Source organism: Echiichthys vipera, assembly GCF_963691815.1.
Source record: "Echiichthys vipera genome assembly, chromosome: 11".
NCBI classification, from domain to species: Eukaryota; Metazoa; Chordata; class Actinopteri; order Perciformes; family Trachinidae; genus Echiichthys; species Echiichthys vipera.
Window position 1 is genome coordinate 12,534,092 of NC_139836.1, and position 12,302 is coordinate 12,546,393.

Consider the following 12,302-nt stretch of genomic DNA (forward strand, 5'->3'; position numbering starts at 1 on the left):
TATTGCAATCTTTTTATTAACGTTTAGTCTGTTAGCATTTTATTTCACAGTGCACGGGTGAACATTTAGGCTTGATAGTGGCCAAGAATTCCTCTCCAAAGGCCAAGAATTTCTACTGCAAATGTCGCTGTAATCTGTCAAGTAGTTGTTGAGTAATCAATTGAAATCCAAACCTACCCGCCGACATAGACATCATTGGTCGTCCTTGTTACATACTCGACACAAGTTGTACATACACTAATGCGAGTGTCTGGTAAATAGAAGTTCTGTGCCTGTGTTTATTAACCACTGATCCTCACTAGTGAAGCAAAACCAATGTCTTCAGAAATGGCCACTGAAGAGGAATATGAGCTTTTTACAGACTAAATTACCCACAGCTGTAAACCTTTTAAACAGAGGGTGGTAAGCTAAGTGGATCAAGAATGCAACATGAAGAATACTGCAGTATGTTGTAATGCTCCTGTTTTTTGTTCCTGCAGGGAGGTACTTATTCATCAGTATTTCCATTAAGCATGACGTAATGAAACACATGACGATGCACCTACAAATGTTGGACTTCCGTACAAGAGGCTATGTAACAGGCCAAAGGTCAGGTCTTGGCCAGTTTCTCTGTCCAGTTGAGGTGATATGTTGAAGTCAGTTCATCTGTAGTTCATGCAGACAGTTATATTTTATTATCATGATATAATACATGTAATAGTATTGTTCTAGTAAATGGCCTTTGCCTTTGAAGCCAATAAAACAGTCATATTACTCCCAAGAGCCGTTGTTAACATCCAGTTTTCTAATATTTCAAGCTGTTTACACAGCTCATAAAGCTCAACAGTTATCTGTAAAGTGCCATTTTCTCCTCGGTCTGAAGGATAGTAAATACTTGTTGTCTGTAGATGAATAGTCAAACCTCCACCACAATTCCCTCTTTCTGACTTTAACTCATAATTAGAGGTGAACCCGCATTATTAACTAGCATGGTCTGTGCTGTTTCTTTGCCTGCCTTCAGATTTGCGTGTGTTTCCTGAACGCTATGTTGTGTGTGTGAGCTGTCCAGAGGACGCCTCAGAGCACCATGGAAACCCGAGCCAGGCCGCGGTGAGTGCTGTTTATACTCCTCTATTTCCTCTTCCAGTCGCCTGGCAAAAAAACCCTGCATGGGTCTGTGTGTTATTATAGGGACGTGTTGCCAAATTGTGCTCTCACTTTATATATGCCGATCCTCATTACGCGAGGGCTGAGAGGGAGTGGGGGCTGCTCTGAACCTACTGGACTTATTGAGGAGGAAAAAGAGGATGGTAGGGGGTTAGACGGACTGAGGTCAGGTCCAAAGGTGCAGAGTCACCCCTTCTTTGAAACTTTATTTCGCCCACATTCTGCCAATTCACCCTAGCTGTACATTTTTGGTTGTTATTTTTGTCAAACGCAGACATGGGATTGTTGTAAACCTCAACATTAATGGGTAGTCGAAAATCTAGCCAAAACAAATTTTTCACATTTTGCTCTTGGGAAAGTCTAGATACTTCTAGAAATCTACTGTTATCCAAGCTCATTGTGGCACTGCAGTCGATGTTGACATTGTCAGAATATAATTTTCATCTTATACTGGATACAAATCTGGATATCTTCTATCCTTTAACTACCTAACTATAAGTGTAAACACTTAGTAAAATCATTAATATATCATATTCTCCATTTTACAGCGTATCATTCATGGCTCAAGAAAACTACAACACTCTTCATCATTTTGGTGCAGGGAGAATTGAGTTAATGTAATTGCGTGCAGTTAACTGTCAGGTGCCTTGATTGATTGATCAGATACACTTCAGATCAGATACAGACCTGTAAGTCCATGCTGTGTATATTATGTTTTCTGCCCATGTCATGTCAAGACCTTCTTCATTTTTGTCCATTTATAGTACAGACAACTGTCCTTTAGACAGTGCTCATTTCATCCCAAACTCCCAAGAGTACTCTGGGAAATGGTGATAGAGCCTCTCACCTTGGCACTCACATCAAGGACAGACATCTCTCCCATCACATCACATCCCATGATCAGTGGCCTGCTGTTTTTCTATGGGGTTTTTGCTATTGTTTCCCTTTGAAATGCCTCTGCACTCTAAACAGTTTGGCGTCCAATGAAAGCAGTGATTGTAATATTTTTAGTGGAGCAACACAGTCGTCAGTGAAAAGTTCAGATTGTGTAACCAATTTTCCAGTTCAAGGAGGCATTGCTGTCGATTGCGTTCCTCTCCTCAGGATGTGGTTCTCTGGGCTCATACAGTACAAGCAGAGGGAATTGGAGGGTGGGAGTCTTGTGGTGGAGCTTCCACTAGCCCAACCTCGAACGTGGTTTTTAAGGGAAAGATACCAGACGTCAGGGCTAAAGTTTTTCACATGACAAAAACAATTATTTGTTTACATCCTTCGCTCTGTTCTAATTTGTCAGAAACAGAGTTTTTGCAATTTCAGTCTTGCCAAGAAAATTGAAAATCTAAAAGATGAATCACTTATGCTGTGAGTCACAACTGATGTAAGGCATAATAATGTCGCTGTCTAAAAATAATGGGGCCTTTGGAGTTCTATGTCAAAGTTGGTCATACGCTTAAGAAGGGGTCTTTTATTCCACAACTCTTGACAGCAAGATCCTGCTAGTCCCAAAAAAATGCCACATTTCCCTATATTTAGGGAGGTTTCGGTTTTGTCGTTAGGATTCAATTTGTGTGACTTGTTGAACAAAAATCCTTAACCGCAGTGGAAATGTAGACTCATCAAATTAGCACTTCTCATAGGGTCAGGGGGTTATGTTGTGAGGGAACTAAGTTGACATCACGGTTGGCCTTTTTGTCTTGTGAAAGCCAACGTCTCAGTCCCACGCTTGAGCATGCTGTGTGTCTCTGGTGTACTCTTATTAGTCATATTTTCAGCTGTGGTTCAGTTTAAAGAGGAGATGGTGAGATTTAGTCATTTCCATTAGTGTAGAAGGAACAGGGATATCTATTATTTTTGATTTTCGGTACTCAAAGTCAATACCAAAACCCACATTTTTCGGTTGAGGCTATGGTTTGTAGATGTTTTATGCAGATTTACCACATCTTCAACAGCATTAAGGATCATCAGAGGAGATTCTAACTCTCAATTCTGACACAAACAAATAAATAATTAATGAATCCATTTTTTTTAATCAACAATGGTAGAGATGATCCGATAACATTTTTTCCCTACAGATTCTGATACCTGAATTTGCGTATTGGCCATTCCAGTACCAGTGCATTAAAAAAAAAAAAATATATATATATATATATATTTATATATATATATATACTGTATATATATATAAATAATTTTGTTATTATTATTTTGTATCAGCTGTATACTACTAACCCTGTATGGATGTGATCATTGTTGTTTGGCCTGGTTCAGGTCAAACCCTTTGTAAAACATGAACAAATACATACAGAGGATGAATGCCATAGAACTTTCTTTATCTAGTTTTATTATCTAGTTTGACAGTCAGTCATAACAGACTAGAACATAAATAAATTGGGTAGCTAGGGTTAAATTACAATGAATCGGATTGTTGCAGAGACTCGCATACTTACAAATACCAGCTGTGTAGTCAGCATCGGAGGCATTTCCGATACTGGTATCGGCATCGAAACAACTCAAAACAATGGGTCAAATGGTTACGTTTAATGTGAAGGGCTTGCTCATAGTGATGAACCCACCTGACATTTCCAGCTGCAGCAGGTACCTGTTATTCAGCAAAATAATTGGTTGAGATACCAACATGTCTTAAAGGAGAGTCAATATTACACACAACTTAAAAGGTAATAATACGTCAATGTTGGATTTATAGGTTGATTTCTCTTCCCCCAAGTGCAGTTTTAAGGTATTTTTTTTTTATCATGTCTCCCATCATGATGGAAGGCACAAGTGTTTAAAGCTGTCCTTAAACAGTCACACTTGAAACTGGGGTGAAAAGCCTGCCGTAATATTTGTTGTTTGAGAGTTTTTCATAGAAGGCATTCATATTGTTACACTAAGTGTACACACAAAAAGTGAAAGAAAAGAAAAAGTTTTGTCAACAATGAAAAAAAAGAGACTTGAGAGAAAAGTTCTAACTTTGTTTACTTTCTCACCTTCACACACCTGGCCAATGACAATGACAGAACACTGAGGGCGGTCTACCGTAACTTTAAGCAATTCAAGCCTGTGTAACTGGTACCGACAACATTTTCTCTACTTCACCTGTCTTCACTGCTCAGCTATAGTGACCTCCATCGTCACTAATGCATAATCTGTAGGCTTTTTTGGTACATCTTAATTATTAACCCTAGAACACTATCGCTCAAATTCAAAACACCATCACTAACGGCGGGTGATTTTTACCCGAGATAATACACCCAATACAAAGTACTTGTCATCAAAATATATCAAAACATGCCAATACATTGCAAACTTAAGTAGAGTTATTTTATCTTAAACTCTCATGTCTAACAAAATAAAAGAAAAACTTCACGAGTGGACCCTATAAAAATGCTCCAAAACTACTGGAAAATTAGAAATTTGGGAACAAAAAATTCCTTAAAAAGATAAATAAGATGGAAACTTCCTTGAGAAGGCTCATTGACCTTTGCACACAAGTACCACTTTCCCTGGGCAAAATCCACCCAAAGCCTACTTTACCTTCTATCACTATTGCTGGGTGAAAATCACCCAAACATGTGCCTGTAGGAAAAAGTGTGTTTAGGATTAGGAAAACACCCATGCCATCAAAGATTTCAAAGACAATGGTAGCAATGGTGCTCTAGGGTTAAAAAAAATATACTGTATATAATGAAAGTTAAATTTGTTATGATCATTAAATAAATAAAATGACGATAATGGTAATATTGGATGATGACAACATTTTTACAACCCTCTCCATCAAAATGATAGACAACAAGAAAGTCTAAGGCAACCACTGGCCAGAAGCTGCTGGACGCAGCGCCTGGGTTCCATGTTGGAAATTAGGCTCGGGTTTCATGCACTGTTCGACCTAAAACAAGTGCTTTGGTTTGAGCATGCTGACACCTTTAAAGGAGCTCTACTTGAAATACTGTGGTCTAGGATTGCCTCCATATGGCTCTCACCCCAATCGGTGGAAAAAAAAATTCATGGCCATTTGCACTAACATGCTCCTGGGGCCAACCGTCTATCAAATGAGCATCACTCCACTATATCTTCACATAGAAAATAGCTGTTTGCTTCAATATTAACGTCCTGAATATTGAGTGCCTTAAAATCATGTCTGAAGTTGTTGAGTAAAATGTATCCTGACATCCACCTCATCCGTGACTGTAAATAATATTCAATCGATTAAGATACAAATATCAGCCTGATGTACTGGGTCTGTTATAGCCTAGAAACCTTGAACCAACTGTTGCTCTGCAGAGGATTTTTCCATTGAAACTACTGCTTTTGAATGGGAAACAAACAAAAGGCATCTGTCAGAGAGTGTTTTTTTCTTCTTGACATTTGAAGATTTAAGTCCCTCATAAAAAGTTGCTCTTTTTCTCCCCAACAGTGACGAGGGCAGCATGGGAAGTAAAAGCTAGTGTTTAGGATTGTGGCCGATGTTTTCTAGTCAGGCACAGAGTGGGCAGCTGAGGTGAGTGGCGTGCTGGGCCGCAGAAGTTTGGATCAAAGGCAGAGCAGATGTGTTTCCAGCCCCCCCCCCCCCCCCCCCCCCCCCCCCCCCCTCTTCTGAGCTGTGGACGAGGCTGTGTGTTTACTCATGACCTCAGCACGCCTCTGTTCTTCACAGCTCGCAACAGCTAGCAGCAGCGCTTTCCCAAGCCCCCAGTGTCTGCTGATCTCCTCTCCACTAAGGCCAAATACATGGCTGTGATCTCTCTACAGCACATGATCATGTCCCTTCATTCCATCCTTTCTTAAGAGGCTTCCATTGATTTGCACGAAGTGAATCCAAACTGTTAACAACTTTTCTTAATCCTTAAACATGGGTGGATCCAAAACCATTTGTTGTTGTTCAGGGATAAGAACTGTCCTCTATTTTAGACAAGTATGTGCCCATGCATGTTTTTGACTTTTTTTCGGGGTAGATGTGGTGAGCTTAGACAAACAGGGCATGTTTCCTCTGTGGGCGGAGGGAAAGGGGTGGAATCTGTGGACTAGTTTCACGAATATCTATGCAGGAGGTATTTCTGCCCTGACAGTTAAATAGTGTTGTTGTTTCTTGGTGACAGTTTGAGGATTGTGTGTACTTAGTTGTGCCATTATAAAACTGTTTAAAGTCTTTCCAGTGGAAAGAATAAATCAGCTTTTATAACTCAGATCATTTTAGGGATCCAAGCATAAGTAGTATGAATCATCTTGTGTGTTAGGTGAGATACAAAGACATTAGAGTAATCCAAGAACAAACAGCAGATCACAAGCAAACATGAGCCGATGGTTGATCGGAGCTTCCCATGCTCTTTTACCTCTTCATCTTGTTTTTTGTTTTTTTCTGGTAATTTTCATATGTTAACTTCAACAATAACTTTGCAAAGTCTACGTGATGGGTCAAGAAAGATCTCGAGCCTCTTTGGCTCTTAGAAATCCTTGCAAAATCAATTAGATAAACTAAAAAATGCATAGTTGTCAAGCTGAAAAAAAAACCCATTACCCTTGGTTCCCTGAAAAACTGGATGTATTGTTATTGTATTGAACAGACGATGACCATGGGCATATATGTAGAATATATAGAGCAAATAAGATAAGCATAAGATAAGATAGCATAAGATACTTAATAAGAAATTCCTTTGGAGCGAGGTTTTGTCACCCTATGCATCAGTGGAGTATTTTAGACTCCTCCGAGACTTTTTAGCCCTGGCAGTGCATTACTTTCCAGTGCAGCTGCCTCAAAAGATAACCAACATAATCGTCCTATCTGTGTTCCTACCTTATCTTAGATGACAGAGAAGTAACTGTTAATTCCCTGTATTTTATGGAGCCTGTAGTTGGTTATCTTTTTGAAGTTGTTTCCAGGAGTTATTCAGAGTTAGGGCAAGCTACAAGGAATCTGTACTGGTATCCTTTAAAACCAAATCATTCATTGCCTGTGCTCTCGTTGCCCTTTAGCCAGGCTTATCTCTATAATCTGACATCCAGATGTACTGTCTTGTTGCAGCTCCCGTGGTGGAGCCATGTTGTTTTGGAGGCTCCGGGGCTGGGGAGGGCACTGTTGGTCTGCTCTCCGTGTTGCATCACGAGAAGTGTTTTGCAGCTTTGTGTGGGGGCGAGCAGACTGGCTGGTGGTGGGGGGGTTAAATCCTTGTTGCTGAGGGAGAGGTGGTGGCAGCGGGTAGAAGTTCCGACTAAACTCCTGTTTCATGGGATGTTCTCCAGCTATGAGTTTGCATAATTCCGTACAAGATTAGGCCACCTCGGTTCCCACACAATACTTAGGCCTACTGTTTTAGTCACGTAACTTGTGACGATTATAATGTTGTTCATGAACCAGCTCTCTCTCTCTCTCGCTCTCGCTCTCGCTCTCTCTCTCTCTCTCTCTATCTCTATCTCTCTCTCTATCTTTAATCCTTCTACTTTCTTTTCTAGCTGCTCTTTACAGAATGTACATCCCTTGGAGATAATAATTCATGCACTATCTCTCTCACTCTGTCCGACTTTCTATCTCTTTTTTTCTACTTTCTATGTATATCCATCCTCTTCCTCTCTTCATGCTTCTTCCTTTCCATCACTCTTTCTTGCTCTTTTGAAGTCGTGCCGACAGAAAACAGAAAGGCACCCAACTTCCCCAGCGAACCTCCCATTGGCTTCTTGTTGATTCTTCTTTCATGTTCATTTTCAAACAGCATTTATTCATATTAAATAGATGGGAATACATATCAAGGCATTACAGTGCAAATGAAAGCAACCCACATCTTTCTCAGAATTGTTGTTGTTGGGGTGGGTGTGTGAGCGCGTAGGCAAATGCAAGTTTGTATGTGTGTCACTGTCCCAAATCCAAATCCAAGGCTAGCTGTAGCTCTGGATATGAGAGAACGCTCTGCCCACACTCTAGCATGACTCCATCTCTACACAAAGGGCAGCCTGTGGAGAACTTCCTGTGTGAGGATTCTTGTGTTTGTGGGCATGCTGTAGAGACTGTTGAGGTCAGACGATATGACTCTGGGGGGTGCCTCTTCTTTTGTTACACTCCCCTCTAAACGCTCTCTCTTTCTCTAATTCATTCCGTAGTAACTTCTCCCATGTTTCTTGTCGTCTCCGCCTACTTCCTTGTTGCCCAGCCTCCTTATTCACTCCCCTCCCTTTGTCTGGCCCCTTTATTCCGTCCGCTACGCCACAGACCAGAGTGCAGCTAGGTCTCAACACCCAGTGCAAAGCCACAATGCCCCAGATTGCCCTTGCAGCTTGGGACAATTACTCCTTCCCCCTTGTGTGTCGGGTCATATGTTGTCACTGGTATCATGACATGTGTGGAAGAGGACATTATGATTATTTCTGTTCACAGCAACTGGTGGAGGCCAGAGCTTACCACATTTTTATTGTGTTAGAGTGCACATTTATAATTTTACCAACAGTTTATGGAATAGTAATAATCTGAAAAATTACTGATATTAAACAAACATCGTGGCCACAACCTCAAATTTTCCAAGGTTTAACTTCTGTCTGGTTGTATTTTCCCACTGCAAAAGTCTGCTGAGTGTCTTTAGCCATATTAGCCACATAGCTCTGTGGATCGCAATGTGATCCTCTAACTTTTCCTCTAGCTCCACCATAAAGGTGAGTGAAATGTCTCAACAACTATGGGATAGATTACCATGGAACTTAGTAAACACATGAATGTCCTCTCAGGAGGAATGTAATAAGTTTAGTTATCCCTTAATTTTTAAGCTAGTGCCATTATCAGATCAAAATATTTTCACAACTTTGGTTTCTTACCAAATGCCTGAAAACGTATATGACATTCCCGTCAACTGTACTTTGTGTTTAGTGGTAATTAGCATTTATTAGCAGGCTATGCCAATGATGGTTAACATGGTAAACATCATGCCTGTAGCAGGCAGCAAGCACTGCTGTTTCTATAAGCACAGCTTCATAGAGCAGAGCATCACTGTGGGCTCCTATTCTTGTTAGTTTACAGTATGTAACTCAAGTCATTAAACTCTTTCATACCTTCTCTAAACCAGAGCTACTCGGTATTCTCCCAATCAATTTACAATAAATTGTCGGGCTCTCAACCTTAAGTTCTGCTCAATTTTACCACCAGCGTCTCTTGTTCTCTCATAAATCCAGAGTCTGTTCTAGGTCAGCCAAGGAAAAGGCCTGTGATTAACCTTCATTAGTGGCCTGTTGAGGGCACATGTGGTGAGATCCAATCTGTGGCCCGTTCCCTGTTCTGCCTCAATGGGTCTCCTTAGCATGTGGGTATATTGAACTTTCAACTGATATTTGACCATTTTAGCCAACTAAGAATGTAGTTTTTATAGAAGCCCAAACGTATAGTGCCATAAAGAAGTAGCCTGCATTTAAACCTGCAACTCAAAGTGCTAATTTTTCCATTCACATGCCTCAGTCCTGTCTTCCTCTTCTTTTCCTAATTATTTTATTAGGATAGTTCTTTAATCGTGGTTTTAACTTGTCAGCATGCTTTCACCGTTTAGTAATCCTGCCCCAGGCTATAAGCATCACTCCAAGTCTCAGACAGCAGAGACTATGAAACCCACGTCACACTATGACAAGCCGGTGATTATTTTCTAAAACCTTTGAGTGGTTGCTTTGGACAGTATCAAGTGGGGGACTAATTACTTGTGCTAGCTGTGGTGTTACAAAGTTTCTCTAAAGGCATTATAGAAAACATTCCTCTTGTACTGCATCATAGTTCAAACAGTGAGGTGGACACACTATGTGGAAGTGGATACCTTTATATAAACTATCTTTCTCATATTTGGATTATTTTGACTTTTAATTGTATTCATTATCTTATCATTGTTACAGCAGTCTAGTGAATGTTTTTTAATGTCTGACAATGCCAGATGATGACAGCAGTCTACTGTGGAGCCAAACTTTCCAGAAGGATGCCAGCAATAATATTTTTTGTTTACACCGATTCTGTTTGTCCTCTCTAGACTGAACTGAGCGAACAAAGCCCGGTCGGAAATATTTTTCCAGAGTGGGTGAAACCCAAGAGCCTTTAAACAGCTCCACAAAAACAAAGAGGACTGCTCTTCAAAAGATGTAAGTATGAGCTAATGCAGAACTTTCCAACCCCACCAGTCAGAGAGGACACTCAAGTATCTGTTCACATCCTCTTATCCTTTAACTTTTTCAGAGCCAAACAAGCTAGTGTCCAGCGAGAGCTTGATGGCTTCAGTGTTGGGAACAGCAGACTGACCAGAGAGCCTGTCTCAAAAGCAAAGAGGTGAAGCAAAAGCTGACTGTCAGAGTCAAAACTAAAGGAGAGTTTGTCCAGCTCTGGACAGAAGAGCTTCCCAGAGGCCGACAACAAGATGCCTTGCCCCAGTGCCTTAAATGAAGTCGTTGCTCAGATTGGAACCACTCAAAAGCAGGGCCTGACCCAGGAGCAGCAGACTGAGAACAGTCCTCCAGACAGTATCAACCCAAATGGGGCCTCAGTAGTTTTCTGCCAACATGAAATCAGTCAGGAGACAAGAAAGAGCAAAAGGTGCAAGCCAAGCGATGCGGGGAACACCCTCACCCACAGAGGGCCAAGAGGACGTGTCTTGGAAGACCTCCAGCCACAATGCAAACTCACTCCACCGAGTGCTCTACACAAACTTCCAAGCATGACCTTCTTCCTCTGCCGCCCCTTCCTCTAGTGAAGCCAAGGCAGAGTCCAAGGCTTTCCCAGTCTCCGAGCACAAGAAAACCACACTGGAAGTAGAGCTGCTTACTCCAGGGAAACGGGCCCAGAGGCTCCCCCTCACAAGCAATAACACGGCACAGACAAACCAAACAGGCTGGCCGCAAGTCTGAGGGGCCTATCTGTCAAGCCTGCATCCTCAGGCTCCTCTATTAGTTCCAGATCCAAACTTGGTGAGGAGGGAGCGAAAATGTGCCAGAACCTCTAGATTACGGCGACTGAAGAGGTCTAGGGGGAGAGACAAGCTACAGTAAAGATGCCTGACGCCACAGAGATAGAGATGATATTGTGTCAGGCTACATGTTTACCTCACATCACATGCATTTGTACACGTGTCACATCTAACTAGCATATCTATTCTTTTCACATGTGCTGGTCATACAATGCACGCCCCCACCCACCCACATATCAAATACTGAACACATTATGGCAATTGATACATGAGCGTTTGAGTTACGCTTTGTCAAATACTTGAAACAGACTTTGCCTCCACCCATAAGTAGTGGTGGTCAAGAGAGGCTCGCAATGAAAGTCAAAAACCTTAATTGGAGTTTAGATTTGGTTTTGTGTTGAAGATTGGGGATTTCAGACAGGCAGGAGCCATGCAGTACGTCATGGCTTTCAGTCTGAAATACTGGCTCCTACGTGTCTGAAAACTGTCCAGTTTCCCTGCTGAAGCTCTGCTGTGATTGATTGCTGTTTCCAGATTTATTTCATCACCCCATTCTCAAAAATGTACTTATGTCGTTAGATTTCATTCATATACAATTTGCTCAATGCTTAGTTGCTAAGCACCTGGAATGTATCTCTAAATTTGAGGGTATTATGCAGCTTTCATGTTGAACTTGTAATATGTGTGTGTATGAGCAGTATTGGTTTTATTTGGAAGAGAAGCAGGGCGTCTACAGGATCATAGGTTAAAATGCATCTGCTGTCGTTGCCCCGAGACTCGACAGGGCTGTTTTGGATCATTCAGTTGGCTTTGGCCCAGAGAGCATGGGGCAACAAGGGGCCAACAGTCACTCATACCCCCATGTAAAGCCAAAATGTTCCACTTGATTACATAATGTTGCCTGAATACATTATCCCTGCTTTTTTAATTTTTAATTCTACTAGAAAGACATTTCGATATAAATAAATCTGTTTTTTCCCAGGAAAAAGAGAAATCTCTAAATCTTTGTGGAAATATGCTAATAGGTTAATTTTCTGGAAGCAGCCAGCATGAAATAACATGTTGATCTCTGCACATTGTTTTTCTCCCACACAGTCCAGACTGGCTGAGGCTCATGGCAATTTGACAGTGATGATCTGTCCAACAGTGTTGTTACTAATACACCAGCGCTTCTCTGTCTGTATTAGTGGGTGTAACCTGAGATGAGTCACTGGCAGGAGCCAATTCTGTTCTTATCAAGACAATGTG

At 41.3% G+C, this 12,302-nt stretch overlaps 1 protein-coding gene across 1 annotated transcript in view; it reads left to right on the forward strand.

The window, feature by feature from the left end:
• slx4ip (SLX4 interacting protein) overlaps window positions 1–11,136 on the forward strand; it is a gene marked incomplete at both ends in the record, with an annotated part of 33,291 nt that extends 22,155 nt beyond the window's left edge. Inside the window, 10 exon segments of the mRNA XM_083923217.1 lie at window positions 1,001–1,089; window positions 10,128–10,148; window positions 10,151–10,236; window positions 10,331–10,377; window positions 10,380–10,437; window positions 10,439–10,698; window positions 10,701–10,832; window positions 10,835–10,969; window positions 10,972–11,065; window positions 11,067–11,136. Of these exon segments, the coding sequence (XP_083779343.1) occupies window positions 1,001–1,089; window positions 10,128–10,148; window positions 10,151–10,236; window positions 10,331–10,377; window positions 10,380–10,437; window positions 10,439–10,698; window positions 10,701–10,832; window positions 10,835–10,969; window positions 10,972–11,065; window positions 11,067–11,136 (992 nt within the window).
• Window positions 11,137–12,302: the final 1,166 nt, after the last annotated feature.